The 27,807-nt window shown below is 51.3% G+C and overlaps 7 protein-coding genes across 7 annotated transcripts; 5 read left to right on the top strand and 2 right to left on the bottom strand.

Moving 5' to 3' along the window:
• Nucleotides 1–969: 969 nt before the first annotated feature.
• LRP88_00204 (uncharacterized protein) lies at nucleotides 970–2,250 on the top strand (the record flags this gene model as incomplete). Its single annotated transcript, XM_083236921.1, has 1 exon — nucleotides 970–2,250. The coding sequence occupies one exon, from the start codon at nucleotides 970–972 to the stop codon at nucleotides 2,248–2,250; it is 1,281 nt and encodes a 426-aa protein (XP_083107290.1).
• An 873-nt stretch (nucleotides 2,251–3,123) lies between these two features.
• On the bottom strand, nucleotides 3,124–3,673 carry LRP88_00203 (phosphatidylethanolamine-binding protein; the record flags this gene model as incomplete). Its single annotated transcript, XM_083236920.1, has 4 exons — nucleotides 3,124–3,175; nucleotides 3,228–3,413; nucleotides 3,467–3,497; nucleotides 3,598–3,673. 4 exons carry the CDS (start codon nucleotides 3,671–3,673, stop codon nucleotides 3,124–3,126), a joined length of 345 nt encoding a protein of 114 aa, XP_083107289.1.
• Nucleotides 3,674–4,633: 960 nt separating this feature from the next.
• On the top strand, nucleotides 4,634–5,272 carry LRP88_00202 (uncharacterized protein; the record flags this gene model as incomplete). The annotated part of the gene is made up of 1 exon (XM_083236919.1): nucleotides 4,634–5,272. The coding sequence occupies one exon, from the start codon at nucleotides 4,634–4,636 to the stop codon at nucleotides 5,270–5,272; it is 639 nt and encodes a 212-aa protein (XP_083107288.1).
• Nucleotides 5,273–9,103: 3,831 nt separating this feature from the next.
• Nucleotides 9,104–10,421, top strand: LRP88_00201 (pectin lyase fold/virulence factor; the record flags this gene model as incomplete). The annotated part of the gene is made up of 4 exons (XM_083236918.1): nucleotides 9,104–9,568; nucleotides 9,728–9,920; nucleotides 9,986–10,231; nucleotides 10,279–10,421. The coding sequence occupies 4 exons, from the start codon at nucleotides 9,104–9,106 to the stop codon at nucleotides 10,419–10,421; spliced, it is 1,047 nt and encodes a 348-aa protein (XP_083107287.1).
• Nucleotides 10,422–15,811: 5,390 nt separating this feature from the next.
• Nucleotides 15,812–16,306, top strand: LRP88_00200 (uncharacterized protein; the record flags this gene model as incomplete). Its single annotated transcript, XM_083236917.1, has 1 exon — nucleotides 15,812–16,306. The coding sequence occupies one exon, from the start codon at nucleotides 15,812–15,814 to the stop codon at nucleotides 16,304–16,306; it is 495 nt and encodes a 164-aa protein (XP_083107286.1).
• Nucleotides 16,307–19,524: 3,218 nt separating this feature from the next.
• LRP88_00199 (uncharacterized protein) lies at nucleotides 19,525–21,349 on the top strand (the record flags this gene model as incomplete). The annotated part of the gene is made up of 4 exons (XM_083236916.1): nucleotides 19,525–19,614; nucleotides 19,757–20,395; nucleotides 20,584–20,667; nucleotides 20,852–21,349. The coding sequence occupies 4 exons, from the start codon at nucleotides 19,525–19,527 to the stop codon at nucleotides 21,347–21,349; spliced, it is 1,311 nt and encodes a 436-aa protein (XP_083107285.1).
• Nucleotides 21,350–23,348: 1,999 nt separating this feature from the next.
• LRP88_00198 (peroxidase/catalase) lies at nucleotides 23,349–25,814 on the bottom strand (the record flags this gene model as incomplete). The annotated part of the gene is made up of 5 exons (XM_083236915.1): nucleotides 23,349–24,928; nucleotides 25,006–25,026; nucleotides 25,117–25,137; nucleotides 25,195–25,423; nucleotides 25,482–25,814. 5 exons carry the CDS (start codon nucleotides 25,812–25,814, stop codon nucleotides 23,349–23,351), a joined length of 2,184 nt encoding a protein of 727 aa, XP_083107284.1.
• Nucleotides 25,815–27,807: the final 1,993 nt, after the last annotated feature.

The following is a 27,807-nucleotide window of genomic DNA, read 5'->3' as shown; positions in this document are numbered from 1 at the left end:
CCATTGCTGCCCGGAAATAGACACTCCAGGGCCATGTTAGACTAAGCATTCATGATTTAAGGAGGGGTTGTTCTGCGGTACGCACACTGGGTTACAAGCTTGCAACCTCCCATATGCCAAGTCTCTTCCCGGATCCCACCCTTCCCTGCTGGTTCGCCCCGAGCTGAGGATAAAGCAGTACCAGTTCAGAATCATGACCCTGTAGGTTCGTAGGTAGTTATGGTAGTTATAAGTGTGTCCCGTAGTTACGCACCTCGGAACGATATTCTGTAAGCATGCTGACAGCTTCGGGTCAGCTACAACAAGCCACTCAAAGGGCATTTTGTATCACTACCCAGCATGCCAGCTCTGCCACGGGAACTATTACACAAACCATGGTTCCTGTAAGACCGCGTGTTACACTACTCCTTGTATCACTCAAAAGCTCATGATATGTTGAGCGTAGCAAGCGCGTCGTCAGCCCTTTTTCGGATCTCACCTAAGACAGCTACACGGCAGAACCGATCGACACTGCAGCTGGTAAATGATGATAATATGAGCTTTCAATCAACCGTCTTACCGTAAAACGGATCAACTGTCAACCTTGCCCCGCCTGCCAAGGCTCGGGGTTCCCGAGTGTTTTTTGTACTTAAACCATGCAGGTCCCAGCTAGTTTCCTGAGTCACATCATGATTGAGAAGTATCCTCATTATGAACCTGTTCACTTTGTTCACAACATTTATGTTCCAACTGGGACCGGTTGCTTCCGCCGATGCAAACCCCAAACCTTGTTCCAATCTGAAACTTGGAACTTTTCCTGGCTTCCGGATCCTCCACGTTGAGACATCTGAAAGACAAAACTATACACCTCCAGGCTCTCAGTTGACTGTCGACATCTGCAATCTCAGCCTCTCTTTGCAGCATCATAACTCCGATGATGTAGTTAGAGTGGGGATCTGTTTTCCACTTCACAATTGGAACGGTCGATTCATGGCAACAGGCGGATCAGGAATCTCAGCTGGTGATGAGATGAATCTGGCTATACCAGCGGCCCAGGGCTACGCGGCTGGATTCACAGATGCAGGCCTGACACTCAACAACACTATTGACTCCCAGACCACCAAATGGTTCCTCAGAGACGACGGCACAGTCAACGAAGTGCTGTTGGAGAACTTTGCCCACCGATCTGTCCACGACTTGGCCGTCATCGGGAAAGCTGCCGTCAAGGCATTCTACGGAAAACAGCCTGCGTACTCCTACTACTCCGGCTGTTCCCAAGGTGGTCGCCAAGGTTACTTTGCAGCTGAGAAACACCCCGAGGATTTTGACGGCATTTTGGCCAATGCTCCAGCCATCAACGCCCCTCAGCTCTCGCCTGCGGAGTTTTGGCCTTCAGTATTGATGACCAACATTGTCACGCCACCTCAGTGTGTGTTTAGAGCATATCAAGACGCCATTGTCGAAGAATGCGATGCACTAGATGGTGCTCGTGATGGCCTCATCTCTGCGCCTGAGAAGTGCTACTACGATACCTCGAGACTTGTATCGAAGAATATCGAGTGCACTGAGACCGGCAGCACAGTTATCATCACCAAAAAGCATGCTGAGTTGGTAGCCAAGATTCTCGAAGGCCCTGTTGACCCCAATGGCAAGACCCTCTGGTATGGAACTCCTCCCGGGGCCGACTTTGATGGTTTGGCCAACACAACAACTGTCAACGGCTCAACTGTTCCTATCCCATTCGTGACGGCCGAAGCATGGTTCAAGTACGCCATTGCCCAAGATCCCTCCCTCGATACGTCCAAGCTGTCCCTGTCGGATTTCTTTCACCTTTTCAGGCAGTCAGTCAATCGACTGACTGACTCGGTGGGATCAGACAATCCCGATCTCACGGCATTCAAAAACGCAGGCGGAAAGCTCCTCTCATGGCACGGCATGGCTGACCCTCTAATCATGCACGGTGGCACAGTACTTTACTGGAATAAGCTACGCAAAAAGGCCAGCAGCCAGGCCGAGTTGGATAGCTTCTACCGTTTGTTTCTGGCCCCCGGAGCAGGACATTGTTTCGGGGGAGCTGGTCCAAATCCAACGAAACCACTGTCATCTCTTGTGGACTGGGTTGAGAAGGGAATTTTCCCCGATACCCTCTTTGCGGAAACAACCATGGGTGGCAATTCTGTTACTCGCAATCTATGCCCGTATCCTAGCACTTTGCGATATGACGGGAAAGGAGATGTGAGCTCTTGGCAGAGCTTTACCTGTTCTCAGTGATAGCTCCGATACTGGATCAACCTCCTCCGGGTTTACCGTCGTTGCCCCATGATACCGGGTCCGGTCTCAACAGAGTAGACTTTCTAGTTTGGCAAAGAGCACCAGAACCCGCAACAAAACCTGCAAAGCTATATAATTGAGGTTAATCTTATGCCCACTGCACCGGTCGGACGGTGGCATAGTTGAAAAAAAAAGAATATTCCTAGAAAATAAAGTTTGCTATCCCTTCTATCCTGTTCAATTCCAGCCATATATCTTCTGCCATCTTTAATATTTTGCCATTTTTCCCTTTTGGATGTTGGTCTCTCTCATTCCCAGCGGAGTCCAACCCTTTCTAGAAATGTCGTCCGATTGAGGCTTTACAATGATCTGGTGGTCTGGAACACAATAAACTATTATGCCAACTGCAAAAGTTGAAGATTCGTTCTAACAACCGAGGCAACGTGGTCAATATGCCACTCAACAGCTAGCCTACAGCTACCCCCTTGCCTAGCTTTCATATTCTCCTCTTTCATAGCAATATCAACAAACTTGGCAATAGCTCTTTTTTATCGCCATAACCGATCCTGTCTTGAAGACGTGTCATGGTAAATGATCATGGATTCCACTGTCAGCTCAATGACTTAGCCACGCTTTTAACTTTTGCCAACTCCTATGATTCATCACTTTTGTCCCGCTTCACATCATCCCAACATTGAGAAACAATCGTTGATTCCATTCTTACTTCAACAAAGTTCCCTCACTCCTTCCAGCCATCTCCAGCCCCCAGCATCCAGTTCAAACCCACCAAGTGAAGATCGTGCTTTTCAACAAACTTGGCCGGATCAAAAGATCGTCTTTGCACGAATTCTTCACCTCCAACATCCTCCTTTGTCAGATCCAGCGTCGTGGGCTGTCGGAAAAGGAGAAACAAATATCGATGAGGCTTAGAGCTGCAAACGGTTACTCTCACATCTCGAACAGGCAGATATACCTACTCATCCTTGGGGCCGGGTCCAAGGTACTCTGTCAAGGCAGGTTGAACCTGTGCGACCATGCCCTCATCGCCGCTCAGAGGCATCAAGCCTGGAAGAACCCAGTGACGCCAGAAAGCAAACTTGGGATCATCTGGCGTGGGAGCATCAGGGTCGACGAGCAAGAGCATGTATGTCGCATCAGACGGGCTATCGGGCTAGAAGGCGTAAGCATCTTCCGTGAACTCGAACAAGCTCCAAACCTCTTTCGAGAAGCGAATACTCGGGGCCAGTCTGCATTGCGAAGCACGAAACAGGTTCCCCAACTTGAGGGCCGTCCCGTCGAACGCGACGTCGAGCTTTGTCGTAGGCTTGAAGTCCTCCGGAATGAGACTGGCTGCCACGCCGGGGACGAGCTTTGCCTCGGCCAGAGAGGCAGACAAGGCCTTTGCGTGCTCGTTGAGAACCATCTTGAAAGAATTGTGTAGCTTCAAAAGAGCAGCTGAAACAAGCTCGGTCGATGACGATGACCTTGGTTTTGATGCTACCCCACGTTTGGGGGTGCATCAGACTGTGATATGACTGGTGGAAGAAAGCCAGTTACGGTACATTGTCATCATGCCCCCAATGTTGGCAGAGGAATTCAGCCACAATCATAAGCTGCATTGTCTTGTGCAGTGCATAGCTGGCCGTGCGCAAGGACGGAGAGTCGGGGCAAGCGGGGTGCTGGTCATATCCAGTGAGAAGACAGAGAGGGCTGGCAGGATCATGTGCAGGGACCCTCAAGAAGCCTTTCAGACAAGCAGTGGACCCTCCAGGTGTGATTATCTTATCGAAACGTATCTGCTATCGAGATGCAGCAGGGCCAGGGGGCCTCTGTGTCTAGTTCAACCACTGGTTGATGTCGAGTAAATGCTCCCAATGTCTTAGACTTGATCTCCGTGGCGCATTGGGCGGAAATCCGGGGTAAATTAGCGGACAGGTCGAGAATAAACAAGAGGGGCAGTCCAAGAGGCGGATCCGCTGTGCTCAGCCGTCGGACGCGCAGAATCGATGGAGCCAAACCCTGGCGTCGGTAATTGAATCATCTCGCAGAGAATTCCCAAACAGACCAGACACGAAAGGAATGCCAGTCCATCAGGTTATCATGGCTTGTTTCACCGACACAATGAAGGGTCGAAGGAGCGTCTTTCTGACGCTTTCGTTTCATGTTAAAGAGTGTGGGTCGATCCCAGCTAATGAGAGCGAAACCCTTGAAAGCTCAGCCAATGTCTGCTCCTAACGAAACAAGCCTTGGGCCAACACAACTGGATCCCTGCAACACCACGGCATCGCTCGGAGCAGATCATTTCACGTTATCTCGACCATATCCAACACTCTTCATCTTCTTCACATTCATGCAACACCATCCGCAACGTCTTGCTTCCACCATGGCAGAACCCAACCCTCAGTCGAATTCTCCCCTTCTCAAACTCCCCCGCGAAGTCCGCGATGCCATCTACCTCGAAGTCTGGCGCTTCACCGGTCTTCGCCAACACATTGTAGCCCACTGGGGAGCCTCGGACTCTACAGACGCCAAACCCCATTACTGCCGCTGGAAATGCTGCACAGAATTCGAGGTTGAAGACCGGCTACAAGAGTTAATCGAAAACGTCCGCATCCAGAAAGGAATACCTCTAGGTCATAACATCTTGGGCAGCCCCGTCTCTCCTGGCCTTGACTACCAGGGTCTTCTCTCCTCGCCATGGGATAACCACTGGAAATGCTGGATTGAGATCGCAGAGGGGTACGGCAGAGAATATACAACGGCTTCTTATGGCCAGGTCAATGGTCATTCCACCAGCACGTCAGGCTGTCGCTGCTGGAAAGACATAGCCAAAGATCCCGAGGATTCCAAAGCATCCTGGGATCGAAAGCGTACACCACCACCCAAGCCTCCCAGTAGATGGAAACGAGCCATCGAAAAGGTCAAAAAAGCCAAGGAAGCAATTAGACCGCCTCCTTCCCTCGAACCGACTTGGACTGGTGGCCCTTATATGCCAATGTTGCTGTCTTGCAAGCTCTTGTAAGAACCTCCTAAAAATTCATAGCTTGACTGACTTTCTAGGTTTCCTGAAATCGTCCAGTCTCTGTACAGGTCAACCACCTTTATATTCACAGACCTGAAGGCTTGGCAGTTCTGGCTAGGGTACTGTGAACCACATCCTCAAAAGTCAGACTGGCCAGAGCTTGGAGAAGCACCTCGAGCTTTCCTCAACCACGCCAAGAGTATAGAGTTGTGCCTCCACCCATCTTTTAGGTTCGAGGTGCCCTGTACAGACCCAGGTCTGAGCGCTCATCCGGAACAGCTTCACGACCCGTACGACTTTCACTGGCTCAACATAGACCGGTTCCAAAACCTCAGGAGTCTGAAGATTTGGATGTCTGCCCGAACTCTCTCCCAGTTCAAAAATCCGGTCCTTCATCAGTGGAATCATCACAAGATGGATCAATTCAGCCTGGACGAGCTTCGAAAGACAATGTTGTCTTTTGATAACCTAGATAAATTCATCATTAGCACCCCTCTTGCTCAAAACATAGGACCAGAGGACGGATATGTGCAAGGCGTGATGAAGAAACCAAATCATCATATCTGGAAGAGAGGCACAGGTGATCATTTTCATCCGCTGATGGACATGGATCTTGGCGTAGGCGGACCCATCACTTCAGTCATCACAACTCCTGAAAGGTATGTTTGCTCTGATGCTCCTTGATTTGTCTAACGCTCTCAGAACGGTGCATCCGTGGAATCATCAACTATCCTTCTCTTACTCTTTCCGCCTGACGGGGCTCATATAACTATTGGTGGTCGAATACGTAATCGAGGAGAATTAAGTTGTGTTATGGAATCAGGTCAACAGCTTGATAAGATCAAGTCTACACTAGAACAACCTTCCTGATGAACCCCTCTACACTTTGTACTGCAGTCTCGTCCTCCGACCTTATAGTGATGATACCAGCCCTTTCCCATTCTTTCTCGCTCTTCTTGGTCAAGACAAGCCCGTTGTACTCTCTGCCTCCCAGCAAGAGCACCACGTCAACAGCACCACCACTCCCACGAGCTTTTCCTTCCACGGGCCTTCCCTGGTACAAACAATCCCATCCCGCAAATAGTCGGCTTGTACCCGGAATTTTCACTTGTAAGTGGTAAGGTACCATCTGTTCAGCCAGTTCGAGTTCGATCAGGGGCGCTTCAATCTCCAGTGTCTGTTCCAAACGGCTTCCGGGACTTGTCAGGCCATGGCTCTTTGGGAAAGGGTTGGGAAGAACCTGGCGAATCAGTGATTGCCTGGTATCTTGCTCCATCCGAGTGTTGGCCATCGACAATGTCGGGAAATCGATATTCTTCATGACTGAGAGCCAAGACCAGCCCGGATACTCGGTGTTCGAGTCTTCACTTGACCACCAGAGAAGACACTCTGCCAAGCTTGATCTGAAAGCGCCGTAAAAGTAGTCGTCGTGATGCTTTCGGGAAAGCAAAGTTGCAACTCCCGAGATGGCCACCATCCTATCCGAGGCAAAGGACAGCTTCATATTCGAGTAGTCGCGAACCAGTTCACACCATGCTTCTCCAAGAGCCTCCCTCTTACTCAGTGATAGAATATGGTGCCTAACGAGTTCCTTTTCCATCTCCTTTGGTTGGTCACTCTCAATAAGCGGGTGCGTCATTCGACACTCCTTGAACAAACCACTCAAAGTCCAGTGCAACACTCGTCGGGAGAGGACCCGCTCCTGGAGGCACCATCCACGCTCCATCAGAGGGTGTCTGACTCGGTAGGTCCAGCGAGCACTATCCAAGGTAGGCCGGAGCTGAGCCCACACATACCTCTGCCAGCCATTCTCGTCCCTGAATGGCACTGGAACTGGTTTGATCTTGAACCGTCCGAGTGTTCTCGCTCTCAGGAAGCCTTCGGTGCTGCTGTTAGCACAAGAAGCAGCAATGCAACATAGAGAACCAGAGTAGTAATCGCCCATCCTTCCCGCTTCAGTCGCCCAGTCCCCTGGGTCGTTTGGTCCATCTGATTGAACAATGCAGATAGCATCGATCCAAATGTACTTGACTTCCATCAGTCTGGTGATGATAATGGCATCTTGAATGGAGGCTGGTAGATCTTTCATCCAGATTCCGTTCAGGCGAGATTGTAGGTTCTTCGACGTCGTTCGTGCTTTGCTGTTCCCTGTTCCCTTTCCCCAGCAATAACTCAAGGCGATGTACTCAAGAGCTTTCTGGTCTGTTTGGATCAGCTTCACCATTTCGTCACCGTCCAGGCCAACATCGATGAGCCTTGTAGGGACCGCGGCTGCCACAGATGCTGCGCACTGTGGATGTTGGGACTCGCAATTCCGGATCCATGGCCAAATTTCCGTCCGAATAAGCTCCTTCAAGTCCTCGTTCTCAGGACCAGGCATTGATTCTACAGACGTCAGAGAGTTCTTCCACGAGCTAGGCATTATTCAATACCCTTGATTGAGATTGTTTTCATCTCCTGAAGATATTCTTGAACCAATTCGATGGTAGGAATGCCTACGTCGTGATAGGAAGGCGGGGGGAATTCAACGCCAAGAGCAAGTAGTTGAGGAGGGGGTTCATAAGCAGGGAATATGTTGGAAGAAGGGTTGGTGGTTGTTAATCTGACTTTTATGCTGGATCCCTCATATCGCCATTCTGTCATGAGTAGGTTCTGAAACGGTTCGCTCAGTTGGCAGTCCCAAACGACGTACTGCCATATCAACTGGCAGAGTGGACATCCCGCATCAGCAGAGGCTTGTAGCGATAGAAAATTTTCATGGTGGTCAAAGGGGCGAGGGTCTTTTGATGAGGTATAACTTGTGTTGAATGCGGAAGAGAACGCTTGGCATTTCTGGCACAACGATTCAAACACGCGGCGAGGGTTTAAATCGGTTATCGAAAAGGAAGCCGACATGCTGAGTTTGGTCTCAGGGAGCTTTGAGTATGGCCGTTGCGTTGTAATGCGAAGGAGGAGATGCGAAGCATGGGTTTCAGCGACTGAAGTCAATTAAATATCAGGCACCAATTTTTTTTCTTGGGCTATTACGCAAGCGCCACTTGATTAATCACACGTTTTCAAGTATTGTCGTTAATGTGGCTTGAAAATCGTGTCAGATGACTGGCCTCAGCCTGGTCCTGAGTTGCTTGTTCAGCCGCAGCACCAGCCCAGCTGAGGCAGCAACAGCTCACTTTGATGGCCTCTCTAAGACGTGAAAGATATGTGGTAGCCTTGCGAATTCGCCACTGCAGGCTGTCTCGACTCTCATAGCAAGAAGTCAAGGCTTCCAACTGCAACACTCTGGATGGGAGTAGAACGTAGTCCTTTAATATGAATCCAGACCCTGCCATTGGAGCCAAGAGTCAGAGAGCACCGTTTCGGGGTAGCAATAACCGATCCGATGTACCCTTACGGCGTCATCACCCGACAAACCGTTCAATCGCCAAGACAAGAATGTGATTACGTTCATCACTTGCAAATTTCATCTTTATGCCCATAAGACCTCGGTTCCGTGCTGTCATCCCACCATCAAGCAACATGCAGACCTCTTTAACCGTGGCTCAACGGAAGAATATACCCCACCAATTAGACAGCTCACCCACCTTTGGGGGTTCTTGGGGATTGACCCTTGCATGCAGTATCACAACTCTGAGACGATGGTTATTGGTGCTAATTAAGCTTCCGAACAAGCTTCCCCGCGTAAAGGTTGGAGACTGGGGTAGCTTGCCAAGCTCTGGGGAGCTCCGATGCAAAAGCTGTACCAAACGGGATGTTGTATACTTAAGGAATGATTCTGCCCATTGAACCCTCCCAGAATCTCACCAGTCTTCAGCTCTTCTCTCAATTGGCAGCATGAATCTGAAATTGTTCCTCTTTTACTTCTTCGCGGGCCTGGCCCTCGCCTTCCCTTCAGACTACCTCAAGTTGGCTACTTGGGGAGTTGAAGGGTATGCGAAAGACAACCCTATCGGTCCTACCACTGGTGGAAAAGGTGGCAAGACAGTCTTTGTGTCTACCGCTGAGGAACTTGTCGCTGCCGTTGCTGGCACTGATCCCAAGATCGTGAGGGTCAAGGGCAAGATCACTCTACCTGCGCGCCTCAAGGTCGGGTCCAACACGTCCCTTATTGGCGTCGGCGCGTCTGCCCATATCACAGGAAAGGGTGTCGACGTTTTTAACGGCGACAACGTCATTCTTCAGAACCTCAAGATCAGCCATATCCTCGACAATGATTGCATCACCATCCGGAACAGCACCCGCGTCTGGGTTGACCACAACGAGTTCTTCTCTGACATCAGCTACGGACCTGACCACTACGTAAGTTTCTTACTCTTGAGATCAATGATTTCTAGGTTGTGGTGTTTTGCGGTATTGGGTTCTGATGCCGTTATGTGTGTTTTGGTGTTATGGCGGCTTCCCCTCTGGGGACGCCATTGAAGACAAGAAAAATGCAACATGTGCTAACTTCTTTGTCAGGACGGACAAGTCGACATCATTCGTGCCTCAGACTTTATCACAGTGTCATGGAACTACTTCCACGACCACTGGAAGTCCTCCCTCGTGGGCAACGACGCGACCTTCCGAGACCTTGACTTCGGCCACCTCCACGTCACATACCACCACAACTATTGGCGAAACATGGGCACTAGGGGTCCTGCCGGGCGCTTTGGTCACCAACACGGCAGGTTCCCTCTGTTTATATGCAACGAAGCTTGAACTAATTGGCCTCTATAGTCTACAACAACCTCTACGAAGACTTTCTATATCAGGCCATCCACAGCCGATCCGATAATCAGGTGGGTTCTTCCTTGATTTCACATCACGAAAACTTACGCAGCCAGGTTCTCGTTGAGGGCAATGTCTTCCGGGGTAACACAAGCGAAGCCCTGAGCACATACGGACTTGTCATTCCCATGGATTCCCCCAACACCTGCACTTGCGGTGACGAGGAACTCGACGGATATGCCAATCTTGGAGCCAGTACGTGTTATGGCCTCTTACGCAGGAGCAATGCTGACTAGGAACAGAGAACGACTGGGGTTCTGCCGGTGTCAACATTACGCAGAAGGGAACCTTTTACAAGGCTGATTACAAGTACAAGCTGACTCCTCTCAAGCTCGTTCCAACTGTGTGCAAGCTTGGTGCTGGTGTTGGCAGGATCTTCACGTAATTTCTATCTTACAGGAAAAATGGATACGCCATGGGAACTGGAGAAATGTGACAAGGTGGTTTGGAGAATGTGTTACATGCTAACTTTTGTTTCTATTCCTACCCAATTTGTCAGTACCTTGTCTAAATAAAAAGAGGAGTTTAACCAAGACTCGTATAATGCTTCTCCCTGATTAGATTTTAGCTTTGTAAAGACTTAGAGCAGGATTTACAAGGCCAAGGATGAGGGCGACGTAGAGTTGTCTCGGCCACTGGATAAGATTACGGGGTGCCGCTATACACTCGTATGCAGACTTCGGATCATATCTCTTGCTCAATGGCGGCACGACAACAAGTTCCATACCTAGACAACGATGGTCGCCTACACAAACAAGAACATGCTGACAGGCACTGGCGAGACATGAACCAAGGTCACACACGCAGCAGAGGAAAGACATTTGTCCAGGCATGCACTTACATGGCAGCCTCAGTCGATCCACGCCCCTTAGTCAGAGGCCAAAGGGTTTGGTCTGGTTGCATCAGGCTCATTCAATGATCTTCTGCTAAGCGGGAGCCCATGATGAAATCAGCCATGGGTGGAGGCTGCTGGACCTTTGCGCCCACCCACTCACTGTCGAGAAGGTGGTGTCATGGCCTGCCCTCCTTATGCTCAAGCAGGAATGGTTTCTGCCGTGGCGGTGTGTGGGTTTTTTCGTCTCCGCCACTCTGCGTTCTTTCTCCTCCTTCCCCATTTTTCCCTTTCTCTTTCCTTTTTTCTCCATCGTACATTCATGAAAATCCCCACACTTGACAACCTCTGTCTTTTATCTTTTCCCCCATCGTGGTGAATTGTTGGGACCTTGCCCGCACTAGGTAAGCATCTCATGCTACGCGGTGAAGCAGGTAACCTATATATTGCACGAATTTGAGCAAGATTCCCGTCGTAGACTCGAAGCAACTTGGAGTGGTGCAGCGGCCTCCGAATGGAGTCATTAGCCTGGCCTCTTTCGAGGGGCCAACCTCCAAGGTGGCTTCGAGGACGTCTTGGCCTTTTTTGGAAGTCTTGACCTTTTTTTGTTTAAGCTTGAGTCAAGTGGTTCAATTCCCCGTCTGAATTCAACTCGCTCTTATGTTTTTTTTTTTCTCTATCTGCCTTGCTGCTGCTCGAGGCTAGGATGAACAATCGAAAAAGAAGCATGACAAAAGGGTCAGCCCTACGAGGTCAAAAAGGCGGATACCAGGAGACATCATCGGGGGAATTTGAAACAAGGGCTCCTGCAAGAACCCCCCCCATTGTCAGAGGTGCTGGTGATAATTCCGCAGCACCAGGTAGCTGAAGTCGTGGATTTCATAAATGTTGTGTCAAGTGGGCCTAGCATATTTTCATGGGAATTGGATTCTCACGCCGCAGATAAATCTTATGATAAAGCAAACACCATCAATCGCCCATGACCCGGACTTCAGATAATTGATCATTCAATACCCAACTAATTGCGGTTAAAAGTAGGCCAGATTTGGGTTCAAAAACCGTTCCTGTACCCACCAGAGGGTGCATGTGGAGTTGTACAGCGACTTGGGTGGATGCTCACTGCTGGCAGGGTGGGCGGTACAGGTACGGCGCGCCAAGCCGACTGGTGTCCCACCCAAGAAGCTTAAATGCTCAATTGACTGTGAGCTTGAACCACAACTTGACTCTGGGCATTGGCGTCATCATTCCTCCTTGCAGACTTGTACCCACTGGGTTAGCATCTCGTAATACACGGTGAGGCAGGTGACCTATTTGATGTTCAAAAAACAGCAGGACTCTCGCCGAAGACAAGAAGTAACTTGGAGTGGCTTCATGGTGTCCTGTTGGGATGATCTGCTTGGCGTTTCGCGTGGTCACGTCTGGCTGCTTCTACGGATTCGACAATACGGAATGGATCTCCTCCCACGGAAGGCTTAAGACTTAAGACAATCTAGAAACGTAATCCACGGCTTGTGCGTAGGCAGCCTCCTCCAGCAAACCCCAAATCTCATGGCGCTTTTCGGTGGAGTACATGTAGCAGCGCCGTCGGGTCTGAGGTTGGACTTATTCGGCGTTTATCGTATTCGCGGTGGTGGGCTTGGGGTCTTCTTTGGCCAGTATGGGAGCGGGCGAGTTGTCGGATGTCAGGATCGGCCACGCGCTGGAAGTCCATTGGATTCTTATTCGACGACAGCGAGAAGATGGGACATGGAGAGCAAGGCTCAGCTCTTCGAGCGACGATCGGGTTACGAGGCGCATCGCATATCGCTGTCTTCAAAGGCTGTAACAGGCCAAATGGCCTGTTCCCGCGAGAGCAGGTCGAGATATTCTGCTTATCCTTGAACTCGTTTGCCTGCTCCTTTCCTTTCTCAGTCTTCTCCGTGCTCCAACCCTTCTCTTCTGGTCTTCCAGAGATGCAGTGACGGGTTCGAGTCGGTCGAGTGATCAAGTGCTTGAGCATCGTTTTGCACTTTCGTAGGCGGGATCGATGGACGAGCGGACTAAAATAATAGAATAGTCAGCGAAGGATCTTTCCAAAAAGCCTGAAGGGTTTTGCCACTCTCGTATTTGCCCTCACATGGTCAATGAGTGATCAACGAGCACAGATAGTTCCAGCAAACGTCTCTCCGGGTAAAAGAAGCACATGGATGCTCGTCGTGCGGCGCCATGCATCCAGGGAGGCACTGAAGACAGACCCCAGTGGCGAGATCTCCTTCACCAGGGCGACGGCGCTTCGGGAGCTCTACAAAGAGCTGCATGCTTCTGGTCGGGTGGCGACGGCGGAGGCGCAGGACAAGCCGGTCGAGGAGACCAATGAGGAGAAGCAGGGCTAGGTTCGATCGAGCTAGGGACTGACGCCGGGGACGACAGAAGGATCAAGGAGGCCCTCTAAAAATGATATGAGGCCTTGGTAGTCTTAGGTAGAGAATTGGCAAAGTTTCAGCATAATAATGACAAGAATGTTCATAATACAAGCGATGCTTAGAGGAGCAAGAACAAGAGGTCGTCTTAGCTTAGGAGGAGATATTACAAGCATGATAAAAGTCACTTAAAACTTATGATAACAATTGTCAAAAGTACTCATAAATTGAAAGAGGCTCTTGACTATTTTAGGGCCCAACAGTCTGGCACATCAGTCAACTTCAAGACGGAACCCGGGAGTAGACTGTGTGACGGAAACTGGACCTGGCACGAGAACATGACGGAAACGTCGCGGCCATCAAGCGACTGGTGACGAACAACGATCGAGAGTTCCCAGATGACGAGAGCCCCATTAAGACATCGCGGCGGGAGCACGCCCGGCTGGTAGAGGTGTACGCATTCGCCCCTCTTACCCTCACACTTCCATCCGAGGATCCTGGACGTTCTTGTCCCTGCTGTTCGATGCTGTACATGAGCGATTTCAACGGGGATACCCATTTTCGCTTAGAGGTTGTCTGCCTTGGGACACTTGCCATCCCGATGGAGCTGGGCGACCGAGTTGACGCCTTCCTTTGGCAATACCCCTACAATCTGATTCCCTTGAACCTGACCCTTCAGGCAGTGTTGGTCTACAAGCGACCCAAGGATTCAAACGTCTGTGAACCTTACTCCTGTCTTTGAACAGGGAAGAGCCATGTAGCACCGATCGCTCGTCTCGTCCGCTTTCAAGAGCATTCATTGTAACCATTATCAAGAGACCAAGCGTTGAACCGTGATATCTTCATGGCAGCGAATGCCCTCATCGTGGCCCAACTCGCACCAGCTCCTGCTGCCGGGAGATGCATTCGCCGGGGCGACATGCGAGAGCCGTGACCGGAGATGAGCGGTCCCCGGGGCCGAAGCCGGTGAGTCTAGGGTAGCTCTGCCGGTAGGAACCTCAATTAACAGAACATGAAGAGCTCCCTCTTTTCGCAATATCTTGCGTAAAATTAAAATTTATATCAGATACCATGATTCTTCAAGTTTTGATGATTTCTGCAAGGGAAAAATACTCGGTTGGGTTGTTCTCGACGCATTGAACTTTGACAGTCTCATGTGGAAATGCACCAAAAGCTGGGCATTAGACTTGTACATTGTTGCAGGCATGCTGAGATGATTCACTTGCCCCACATGAACCATTTTCATTGGCCGATATGATGTCTGATAAGATCAAATATGACTGATAAGACCTGAGTCACGTGACAGTGCCACATCGTCAATGAGTGGCCCAAGCTCCGTGTCTGCCTGACTGCCTCACAGCGATGCTAGAGTTATTCGCAGCAAAGACTGCGGAACAACAGTCATCGTCTCGACTCTTAAGTGAAGTCTTGAATCCTCAACTAGTCCACATCTTCCAGTTGATGTGTGGTTAGCCTTTCAGTCTCTATCGACTTCCTGCTCCTCCTTCCCGCGCGAAATCGTGATCTCAACTCCGTTGTATTGCTCAAGCCCGTCATCTCAATCGTCCATTCATCACCCAGCCAGTTTCCTGAGTCCATTCGATTCCTTTCGCCATGGCGCATAACTCCACAAAGGCCAGGCATTCTCGCCAGCCCCTTCTCCACTTCCCCGTCATGGTCGAAGCCCCAGGTTCGCTGCACTGACGTCGCATCAGATGCCCAAACGCTTATGAAGGATTACACACTCGCGCCAACTCTGCCAGCCAGGCTGCATACCACGAAGGATAAGACACCACCTCTCTGAAATATGCCTCTTCTCCTGGTGCTAAGTAACGGACTTGAGGAGGCCCAGAGCATGTCGCACAGAACATCCAACACCGACACGAACCCACTGCCCCTCACTCATGATGCTTCAACCCGTCTCCATGAGCCCTCAAAGCGCACCACATTCCACCACGCATACCTCTTGTGACATGGAGTCAGAGAAAATTAAATAGTTTCATACAGTAGGGCCGCCCCATGAAGGAAAACTTGGGCAGTGCAGGTGTTGGCCGGCAGTCGCCAAGGCGGACTAACCCAGTGTATGATCGTCGTGTCCAATCTGCCTGGGGCCCATCTACGCATATGAGGAGGCTTACTCGCAGATCTTCCTGCCCTGTAATTCGATCCTTGTTTGTGCGGCAGCCAGCCTGGCTAGCCGTGACTCGTCTTTCGAAATGTGGCGCACCCAGTGAACAGTAATAATGAAGTGTACAGGGGCGCAGCCCTTTGCAACTGCAAGCCATGTTTTAAATAGCAGCCCACACCAATCCTACGTGCAGAAGAGAAAGGCCAAGGCCAGCTGAACAGCCTTGATGTAGGTATGTCGGTCGGAGCAGCACATGAAATAAACAACCAGAGCCCGATATGCACACAGCCGCACAATTGCTGCGGAGAACAGTTGTATTTTTCAAGGTGATTCTCCCTCACATCTTGATGAGTTACCCTCTTAATCTTACACTCTCCTTGTACTCCCAACCTCACACCCCGCCCCAGAATATCACCATGGCCTCTTACGAAGCAGTTAGTGACATGCCGGCCTCGCCCATCCAGAGCCCAAGAGGTTCTTTGGACCTGGGCCTCAATGCTCCTCTACGATACGAAGCCCTACCCGGCAATGAGATAGAACCCAAGCCCGACTCCGAAGACCCTGAGCCCCCCTCGATCTCGATGCCGATTTCTCTCAAGCCCCGCACCAGGAGCCAGCACCTGTGCGACAGGATTGGGTACAGTGGACTGCTTGTTCTCGTAGTTGGTAGCGCTGTCATCCTCGTTTCCTCCGCCATTCTTGTCTTCCTTTGGGCGGGAGCCGAGAACGCTCGGAACCGCCGCCGACACCCAGAATTCTGGAATGGCATCGTCTTCAACGATTGGTCAACTCGGGTCGTCACGATATGCTCTGCTATCATCCGCATATCACTGGCCTTTCAAATCGGTTTCATCACTGCGGCCATGTCAGCAATCATGCTTGAGGCATCCAGATGTAGATTCGCGACCTAGTTACTCTCTCTATACAAAGAGCCTCGAGCACCAATGCCAGCCCGAATCACAGCCCCAGCTATCACCGAGACCATTTCGGTGGGGATAAACTCGACATTATATGACCGTTCCGAAGAATTTGAAATTGGTATCTCGTCTTGCTTCAAGTCGAGGCCCTCCGCACACTGGCGATTTGCGGAAGCCAGAACAAGCCAAACTTCCTCGACAGAACTTGGGGATGCAGGAGATGTCTACCGGGCCTTGCTCCCGTTTAGTAGCCCGGAAGCCAGGACCTCTTTTGAGTACTACTCTGGCCCTGGGTTAGTCAATAACCACAGAACCGTTTGTGTCAGCCCAAAGCTTGGGTACATAGTGCTCAAGTACACTCGAACCTCGGAAGGATTTGATTTGGGAGGTAGGCTGTCTGCTGAGCTTCAAAACTCGAGTTTCGGGCCCGTAGCGATGGGCTGCTTCGTAGAGAGCACCTGGAACGGAGATGCGGATTGGCCGCCCTTAACATGCCGGTTATACGATCCCTTATCAGGATCAGTCGACTTTTACTCAGTACACACTGAAGACAAACTATTCGGACGTAAATATCTCTTATCCCCAATCATGCTTATCAACGCGAGTACACCCCTCGGGATATTCTACGGGACCGAGTATTACCTTAACGAGTATAGACGCAATCTTACCACGACAACAGAAGGCCTATGGACAAAAGTTTATATTTTGATTGGGACCCGGGTTCTGAGCGCCACTGTCTGCTTTGTCAATACAAAGTCAGTGCCAATTTTCAATATTACCATGTCTGGGCGGCCCATACCATCGGAACCTGCAGTTGATTGGCGTCGGCTCTTGAGCAAGGCGAATAGCACGGGACATCTACAGCAGCTTGGAATCGGTCTTTCGGCGGATAGCTTCGCAAGCCGTGGGATTTTAGAACTCCAGATTCAACCCAGCATTATACCGCCAGAGGACATGGGATATGAGGATACCTTGGCCCTCTGGGTGCATGAGCTTCTTCTTCAAGTCGCACTGTCCGAGGAGATCCCTTCCCAGAGTTGGAATTTAGTGACTAACGTCACATATTCGGACATGTTCCCGTTGACTGCGCACCCAGAGAACTCTGCCCTTGTTCAAACAGTTTTGCGGGTGACGCAAGATCCGGCGCAAGCCATTCATGCGTTAGCCTTTCGGTTCTCTCAGATGCTCTATCACGCTCAGCAGCCAAGGTTTAATATCAGACGGCCTATCACAACAATCAACACTTCCGAGATGCTTATCCCGACTCAATGGACCGGCCTCTCCGTTGTGTTAACAACGCTCTTAGTTCATTTCATTGTGCTTGTTGTTACGATAGTCTTGTTTGTACTCTAGACCAAGGCTTCGTTGTTGGGTAATGCTTGGCAGGTGGTCTCTCAGATGGTCTCGCCTCAGACGAGAGAGGTTATGGATACACCTAGCGTCGATGCTATGCGCGATAAGGATGTGGAGAAATGGGTAAAGGTTACGGGCCGTGATTCGCAGGTATACCATTTGTCACGCTCTGATGATCGAGGTCTAACAGAGATACGTCTGCGTTTGGGGTTGGGGCGGATGAAACTGTACATCAGATGCAGCGAGGCCGAGAAAGCCAGGAGTTCCAGAGGTCCTATGATCGCTCCCCAGAACTGATGGATTCTGGTCCATACGCTCGGACATCTAACGCAAGGCATCTATCCACAGAGGAACAGTGGAGACGTCAAAACCACTGCCTTAGTATATTTCTCGCTGTACGACTGGCAACGCTTCGAGGGCTTCTGTTGGAGAATTTTGTGGCTGTGGGTTTAGATATTCTCTGATGTTTATCTACTGGCTCGCGATCCGAGGCTCAAATGCGACTTCTTAATCTCGGGGTCGGAGGTGCAGAAGAGGGATGTCGGCATGCAGGCTTGAAGGGCTTTGGGTCGACCGGGGACGTCTTGCATTAGATAGAATATGAATCGTCATTTACGGTTTGTGAAAGTCCATGTCACTACTGAAAGATCAGTTAGGTACGGAAAAGAAGCCAAAACGGTATAGGCGGCCTTTGGTAGAAAAGTCACATCAGTCGGGTCGGGAGTTGCAGGTGTTTGGCTGGCTTCGTACGCCCGTCTAAGCTTCGCCGGATGATTGTATTGAATATTAAAAAAGAATGAAATCAGTTTGCCCAGGGGGCGGTGAAAGCGGGTTCCCAATGCAGAACTGCTTGTTTGTTATCAGGTGCATCGCGATGCACAGAGATATCAAGTACACCTGGTAGTGGCAGAGTTGCGTGGCTTTGCTCAACAGAAGAATCAACCAACAGTTTATCGTGACGTCATTTTACTCCCTCGGAACATTTGTGCCGTCCTTCGCAACAATTGGTGGCATCAACACGGGTGCCTTGTTACCGTGCCAATCTCGTGTGCTTTTCCAGATCATCGCAGCTCATTACAATCCTTGACTTTGACATCGAATATTAGTCTATGCGGTAATCTGCTCCATTAACCTACTATCCTCGCAGGCATTACATTCTTTTTATCAGAGCACCCAATCATGTCTCAAGCACGACCATCCTCCCCTTCTCCTCCTCGACGATACTCCCATACGAAGCGGCATCGGCTAGCTACGTCACGGTATTTCTCACTTTCATTTCGCATGTGTTGACTCTCGTTGCTTCCTAGAAGCCTCTTAGTTGGCTCAAACGCATTCCTACGATCAATTCCCTGTCGCCTTCGCCTTCAAGCCTCATGCCAATACCTACGATTTACTGTCGTCTACCATCGAAACTGGTCGCCGCTCAGCACCTACCCTCCTAATGTCGGCTTCACTCCCATTTGGCCCCGCGGTTCAAACCACTGAAGAACATTCGTCACGAGAGGGTAGCCCACACAAGTAACTGTGATACATCCCGCATTGTGAAGGAGACGTGCTCTCACAGCACTCGCATTCCTGGATCCTGTTATCTTTTGAGTCATATTGGGATCCATATTCATGTTGTACATCCACAGCAAAAGAAAAATTTGGTTCAAGATAAGAACACCATTATATTCCCATATGAAATATGACATCAGAGACCCGCCAACGTGGTTGACTTGTCCCTCGGACTGGTATCCCACAACCTCAAGGACGAGTTTCAGTACGCCGAATCTTATACCCTGACCAACTTCCCCTACGCTGCTGATTTCTGAGCGTATCACGAGCACACTGACGGCCTGGACCTGCCTCCCGAAACCATGGACCGCCCCCTCGCTCCTTCCCAGGCCAGCTCACATCGACACCACCACTCGACTTCTGTCACGCCCGCTCTTCTCCTTCCTTCTCTCGTCTCCTGCAAATCAACTCGACGAGAAGACCCGCGCTGTCAACGAGCGGTACAACAAGGGAAGGCAGCTCAGCGATTCGTGCCCACATCACCCCATCACCGACACATGTTCGTCCTCCGTGCCTGCAAGCCCGATGATGTAGCCCGATGATGTGGCCCTCGCCTTCCAGAACCTCCTCCGCAAGTCCAAGAGTTTAAAGAAGGCAACCCCCGGTTCATACTACCAGCCACCATCCAAGTGCAGGCTGCACCCATCGTGCACGTTCTGGCTCCTAATCTTGCGGCGATCCCCTCACGTCCGAGAGCTCCGCCGGGACGACAGCGAGGCACCCCTCAACCTCCTCAACTCTACGGTCAACTCCTCCCAATCGTTTATTTCCTCAGAGAACAATTACCAAAAGGGCAAGGGCGGGATGAAACCCGGGGCGATCTTAGGGTTCCTCCGTCCTATGGTTGTAACTGCGCCTACCCCCTCCGCCTCCCCCGCTTCCGGTTCCTCCGTCTCTGCCGGGCCATCCTCCGGTTCATCCGATCCCAACTCTGCTAGACTCAAGGTTTCAGACAGATCGACAACAGTCGTCCCTATCTCTGAGGGCATGATGGCTTTTACCATGTTTTCAGTCTTTCACTGGCTGCTTCTAGTCGCCGGCTCATCCTCAAAAGAGGCCAAGAGACCTCGAGTTGCGTCTCTCTTGCCTGACCACTTTTCTGTATCCGACAGACCCGAGAAGAAACAGCGCGTCGAGGACGAAAGCGAGTACGAGGACGAGGCCTTGTATCAGGTCGTTTGATACCATGCGTCCCACTCCGTAGTTCTTGATGGGCAGGTCTTGCATGGTCAGGTTAATGGCGCTTGGGTCGATTTGTGCGTGTTGCAGCCCATTGGAGAGGTTCTCGCGGCACCGACAGCGACTACGGAGATGGCGACTGGCTCGATTCCGCTGATCTTGCTGACCTCGACAAGCTCTAGGGCCAGGATGTAGACGTCGATCTCAAGGACCTGCTCGCCGACGGCGAATCAGACATTGTTGTCGAGACAGACGGCCTCATTCATGTGGGACCTCAACTTACGGTTCATTTGTTCAGCACCTCGTGACAATGTCAGACACAGGCTCAGAGAACGACTGACAGCAGTCCACCACATAACCGACCATCACCTACCCGGCTCGAGTTCGGATATCCTGGAGCAAGAACGCGACATCATGCTGGGGAGTCTCTGCGATTACTCCGGCCGCTAGATGTCTTGGACAGTCGGTCCTCACTTTCTGTCTGTGGAGTTCGCGGAACCCTTCATCGTCTCGGGAGGCCGCATCGCGCGCCGTCAGGACACTCGTCGGATAACCTCTTCAACCGAAGGCCAGCTTGTATATCTTCAGACACTGCAGCTCGCGCAGAAGTACGGCTTGACGCCAGCTGAGTTCGAGTACTACCTCACCATCAAGGCGCCCCGACAGGAGAGGATCTTCCACCCCTACCACGTGCTCTCGAGATGTCAAGCTGAGGCATACGGCTGGCTGGAATTAGTGGGCTATCATCGAGCTTTACATACAACCGCCACGCTGAGGAAGCTAGGTACGGTGAAGATGTCAACGCTCACGTCTGCACCGATGTTCTGGATGGTCCACTACTTCTGCAACAAGGACCAGGCCCTCAAGACGCAACGACCATCGGGTGCCAGTTGGGAAGAGATCCGCTTCCACATCCTCGATCGATGGAACCTCCATCTGGCGCCTTGAGGCCTGGAAGAGACACGCGTTCAAGGCTTCGCTGTACAAGGGACCCGACCACAGCATCGCGATGAAGCTCAGGCGCACTTCAGAGAACAGACGGGGTGCTGGCCGAACGACAGGAAAAGCGTATTTTATGATAAGATTATCCTTCTATCTATATAAATTAAAGCGAAATTCTCCATAAACTAGAACTAAGTTCTACATACTCTTATGATAACTATCATCTCAATATGAACTCATTGCCATATTTTTATGGTGTGGATTGTCTTGACTCGTCCCGAGATCCTCTCAGTGCTATGGCCAGAACACAGGGAAGACAATGGTACATTTGACAGCCGCCTGTGCACTATGGCGCCGGATGTACTCATGTACTCTAAAGTATCTCCGCACATGGCTCCATCAAAGATCTCACCCCAGAATGTCCAAAAAAGACACGGCGATATCTGCCAATGCGTCCCCGTTAACATACTGGGTAAGTCGGAACCTGGAAACAAGCCTGGAACAATGCGAATATCTTCATTTGATGTGTATACAATCAGCGAAGCCTCTGGCCTGGCCAAATAAGGAGGCTTTTCAACATTTATACCTTCCCTGGCGTGTTCTTTCATCAGAGAACTCAGCATGAATTGTTACTGTCCCATCACCGCCTACTCAATCAGGAACAGTGGTCCCGAAGAGCACCTTACCAATGTTCTTTTCTGCCCTGAGGCATTTTTCCACTTCTTCTTTTACGTTTTTTCTTTTCGCTCTTCTTCCCTTTATTCTCTGAGTACTTCGATGCCTTGACAAACGCAATCTGGTCTGCGCTATCTTCTTTTTCCTCATCGTCAATTCTTGAAGGCGCTCGACATGTGCCAGATGCCGCTTTGGACTGTGATGTGGGGCGGGCAACCTACTTGAGGTTGAAGCTCTCGCCCATTGAGCACCGATCTAATAAAGGCTAGCAACTGGTGTGGTGGTGTGCGCCCCTCAACCCAGGTTGGTCTCAAATACCTCGAGTGCATTGGAGTTATCCGGAGTTAGATCGGTACTTTTTTTTGGGTCCCGAGTCTATTGGTCAATCCCCACACTTTCCATTCTTTTGCTTTTTTTGGATTTCCCCCACTTATCTTGTCAATGCTTGTGTGGCTCCAGCACGTGACCCGGCCGTCCCTCCGGCATCGTCTCTCATGTCCCGGAAGGGTTGACCGATCTTGCTTGCATACGCAGCTGCAACTTGTCTCGGCACCTAATTAATGCATGGTTTTTTCCTTGAGAAAATCAAATTGAGGTTAATGACACTCACACAGCGTTTGTCACGCTCCCTTGTTTATTTTCACTGGTGATTCTGTCGCTGGGAGGCCAGCGGACCCTTGACACCTCATCTACAAACAGTCGCATCCTACAGAAAGGGCTTCAAGGTATCGGCCATTGATGACGAGTGCCTTGCGACTTTCCCTGGCTACTATCAAGGGAAAGACTTCCCGATCATTCGCTAACGTCCTGTCGCTGGCTTAAATATTTACCTTGTCACTGCAATGGTTGTAGTAGCCTCGCAACACCGCACGTAAACACAGTCATACACTACCAAGATGGTCTGAAAGCTTCAATCGCCAATGAGCAATGTCTTGCAGCATTGTCTACCCTCAAATGAATACGGACCAACCATCTGTACATGGCTGCGCATCCTTAGACACTAAACGCATGAACCCCCCGAGAAGATCGTAACTGGTCGGCAATGCCTGAGACACCTACACTCAAACACAGCTGTACCTGACAAAGATGGTCTCAAAACTCCAGTCGCTAACGAACCGAGTCTCACAAATAGTCGCTTGTGTCATGCATGGAATGGCCAACTACGTGCGCCACCGTTAATCACTCCAGCGTCAATTGCATGGCTCCTCTCATCTTAAGCATGCAGAGCGACACCGGCATCACGCGCGCGCAAGTGAACCATCAATTGAATCAAAACTTGTGCATTACTGTCATTCTCAAAGTGGTATTTTGCTTCATTCAGGCTCATAAATTACAGACGAGGAGAAACGTTCAGCGTAGGCGCCTTGCCAATGTCGAATCGGTCCAGGTTCATCACCTTGACCCAAGCAGCGACGAAGTCCTTGACCAGCTTCTCATCACCGCCAGCCTCGGCGTACACCTCAGACAGAGCGCGGAGCTCGGCGTGAGAGCCAAAGACGAGGTCGACGCGGGTACCGGTCCACTTCTTGGCTCCGGTCTTGCGGTCGGAGCCCTCAAAGAGGTCGCCGTCGCCGACGGGCTTCCAGACGGTGCCCATGTCGAGGAGGTTGACGAAGAAGTCGTTGGTGAGAGCACCGGGGCGGTCGGTGAAGATACCGTGGGAAGAGCCATCCCAGTTGGCGTTGAGGGCTCGGAGACCACCGATGAGGGCGGTCAGCTCGGGCAGGGACAGAGTCAGAAGCTGAGCACGATCAATGAGCAGGTGCTCAAGCTTGACACGTGGTGTCGACTGTCCGTAGTTTCGGAAGCCATCGACGGAGGGCTTGAGGTAGTTGGCGGACTGGATGTCGGTCTGCTCCTGGGTAGCATCGGTGCGGCCGGGAGTGAAGGGGACGGAGACAAAGAAGCCAGCCTCCTTGGCAGCCTTCTCAACACCAGCGGAACCAGCGAGGACAATGACATCAGCAAGAGAGATGCGCTTGCCGTTGGGCTGGTTGCTGTTGAACTTCTGCTGGATGCCCTCAAGCACGCTGAGGACCTTGCTAAGCTGGGCAGGGTTGTTGACCTCCCAGTTCTTCTGGGGCTCAAGGCGAATGCGGGCGCCGTTGGCGCCGCCGCGAAGGTCACTGCCTCGGAAGGTGGAGGCAGAGGCCCAAGCAGTAGAGGCCAGCTGGGTGGCACTCAAGCCGGACTTGAGGATCTCGTTCTTGATGGCAGCGACGTCGCCCTCATCGACCAGCTTAAAGTCGACTTCGGGAACGGGGTCCTGCCACAAGAAGCTCTCCTTGGGAACCTCGGGGCCGAGGTAGCGCGACACGGGACCCATGTCACGGTGGGTAAGCTTGAACCAAGCCTTGGCAAAGACCTCGGAGAACTCTTCAAAGTTGTTGAGGAAGCGTCGGGAGATCTTCTCATACTCGGGATCGAATCGGAGAGCAAGATCGGTGGTCAGCATGGTAGGGCGCTGCTTCTTGTTGGGGTCGTAGGCATTGGGGATGATCTCAGGAGCATCCTTGGCCACCCACTGGTGAGCACCAGCAGGACTCTTGGTGAGCTCCCACTCAAACTTGAAGAGGTACTCGAAGAAGTTGTTGCTCCACTTGGTGGGAGTCTTGGTCCAGGTCACCTCGAGTCCACTGGTGGTGGTGTCGGGACCCTTTCCGGACTTGTAAGAGTTGGCCCAGCCGAGGCCCTGGGCCTCAAGGCCTGCAGCCTCGGGCTCGGGACCGACGTGATCGGAGGAGCCTGCACCGTGGGTCTTGCCGAAAGAGTGGCCTCCGGCAATGAGGGCAACGGTCTCCTCATCGTTCATGGCCATGCGGCCAAATGTATCACGAATGTCTCGAGCAGCAGCAACAGGATCAGGATTACCATCAGGTCCCTCAGGGTTCACGTAGATAAGTCCCATATCTGATTACGTAATCGGTTATAATTAGCCATCTAGTCATAATGAAGCTATTCCCAGTTGTGGGGGTGGACTTACGGACTGCGCCGAGGGGTTCCTCCAGCTTGCGCGTGTGAATATTTTTATGTGGGACCTCATCAGAATCAATGGCTCCAGCCTTCGATGTGCCAGGATGACCGTCGGAGTAGCGAACGTCGTTGCCGAGCCAGGTGGTCTCGCCGCCCTGTATACCAAGTTAGCCATTGTCAACGCAAAGGATGCTGTTGTAAACGTGCGTAATAAGTGCTCTCGTCCGCTTCCCATGTGTCCTCGCGGCCACCGGCAAAGCCAATAGTCTTAAAGCCCATGGACTCAAGAGCGACATTGCCGGTGAGGACAATCAGATCCGACCAGGAGATCTTGTTTCCGTACTTCTGCTTGATCGGCCACAGCAGGCGACGGGCCTTATCGAGGGAGACGTTATCAGGCCAGCTGTTGAGGGGAGCGAATCGTTGTTGTCCCTGGCAAGGTATTGATGTTAGTCTTGTGTCAATTGATCCAGTTGTCGCCATCGCTTACCTGTCGGCCTCCACCACGACCATCAAACACTCGGTAGGTACCGACGCTGTGCCACGACATTCGGATGAAAAGACCACCGTAGTGGCCGAAATCAGCAGGCCAGTACTCCTGCGAGTCGGTCATAAGCTCTCGCAGGTCCTTCTTGAGACTCTCATAGTCGAGAGTCTTGAAAGCGGCAGCATAGTCGAAGTTCTCGCCTCGGGGGTTGGTGACGTTCGTGTGTTGTCTCAAGATGTTGGTCTTGAGAGAATCGGGCCACCAGTCGCGTCGCTGGGTTCCTTGTCCAGCGACATTGGGGACTGGGTGGGCAACGGGGCACTTGGACTCGGCCATGGTGACGATTGTGTTGATGGAGGTGTATCTTCTTCGCAATCCGCAGCAGATCAAAACCACGGGAGAAAGAAAAAAGAAGAGCAAGCTCACCGAGCACGGTTTGCGGGGGTGGAGCTGGGATTTATAACACGAGCTCGACGATTGGCAAACATGCAGGCACACAGTAGCCACCAACCCCGGCATCCGGGCTTCGGTATTACGCTCCTCGGGTACTTCTACCTAATCCGTGCAATGATTTGAGTTCTCTTACATCACGCACTGTCGCACTGCGGCGTCGCAACTGCGGGGAAGCTGTCCTAACTGAGGAGTTGGCCCAGCTTGTGCCTAGGTAGGGACCCGGCAAGCCATCGGTATCAGCAGAGGGCCCGGTGGATGACGAAGTGGGGACGGAGTCGCTGTGAGATTCCCGTGCTGGAGAAAGCAGAAGAGAAACGTCTAGAAAAGATAAGCTCTTTTCCTTTCACAAGAGCACTTCATAACGACAATTGACAGCGGGTGGCATCGTCATCATCTTGCTGCCACACTCAATGGATGGCCAATGCACACACTCACATCATCCCCTCACAAGCATCCCGTGATCGGCTTGGGTGCAACAGAGCCGAGTCAAGAAAAAGCCGGCACCTGGAAAACGATGACCGCATCTTCGGCTTAGCGCTGCCTCGGTCACCCCACCATGACACTGTAGCAACCAGGTTATGATTGCGCGTTAGCAACCCTTTTGGTGCTAGAACCAACCGACGTTTTTGCTTATTCATGCTGGGTCGGTGGACCATACGGATTGGTCCCCCGAGGCTCACGCTGCGGCGAGGGATGCGGCCAGAGTTGCGGCGAGAAGGCCATCGCGTCCGGGCTCAATGCGGCAGCTCACAGAGCGGGGTCAACTGCCGTAATGCCCGATTCGGTGAAAAGAATGAGAGGCATTTCCATGATAATTGCGTATTTATTTCCCATCAATTGAGGCTTGCCTGACGAGGTGAACCGGATGAGAGGAAATTTATCACAAGCCAGACTTGCCTGATTGAGTAGTTCGGGTGAGAGTCAACTGTCAATGATAAAAGGCTCGTCCCCATTGCGTGCGTGCTCTGCCTAGGTCCTCGGGCAATCCTGCGAACCTCACCGAGTCGACTTGGCTTGAAACACGTGCTATACCGAGGGATCCCTGAGCGAGTTTTACTAATGCCGATGGAGAAGACAGGGTACAGCTGTCGCCAGGGTCTGCGACATGTACGCGCTGTCCGTGGGTGAAGAAAAGAGACGACAATGAGGAAGAAGACAGCATACCCCTCCCTGAAGATAACGACGAATTGCAATAAAATTATAAAATAATACGCAAGGACCTGCAAAATACTACTTCGTTTAATAATATTATTTTATCATTTGAGTACTACTTTATAACAATTTCCTTACTGTGAAGGTCCATGGCCTTTGAGAGTAAAGAGGCTCTGCTCTGGTGTCTCATTATTTCTTGACCTGATTGGCGCGACCTGCAGGCTGGTTGCCAGCATTATTCCAAATCGTTATTCCAAATCATTATTCCAAATCATTATTCCAAATCAACCTCAGACCGCTTCAATCATTCAAGCTTGAGGATTTTCAGCCACATACCTGGTCAGTCCAATCAACAGAGCATTGATGACCCAAAGAAGCAAAAAGGATGGCCAGAATTTTGCTCACCTCAAACACCAGGCGGTAAGCTCCGAAGCGGGCTGTCCGTCGCTGCCAGGCACTCTTTCCGAAAATGGCAGTAATCCTGCACGAAACCGACGTCGTCAGCTTTATCGTTAATGCAGAGATGTGTAGAAATCTTCCCCAAGGTTCCGTTAGGCCGACATACAATCGGAGCATCAAATTCGTGGTGAGCCATTCATTTTGCTAGGTGAAGCGCCGGCGACGGAACGGAGCTCCGTAGAGTCGGGCCCGGCGCGGAAGCAAGCCGGAGATTTAGGGTAGCCGACTCGGAAAGACTTTCCGCAGCAGACAACGGCACCTGTTG

Source organism: Fusarium phalaenopsidis (genome assembly GCF_050370095.1).
Source record: "Fusarium phalaenopsidis strain FUZ10S chromosome Unknown contig_32274, whole genome shotgun sequence".
Taxonomy (NCBI): Eukaryota; Fungi; Ascomycota; class Sordariomycetes; order Hypocreales; family Nectriaceae; genus Fusarium; species Fusarium phalaenopsidis.
Note: the sequence above shows the minus strand (reverse complement) of the source record. Positions and strands in the feature narration are given on the sequence as shown.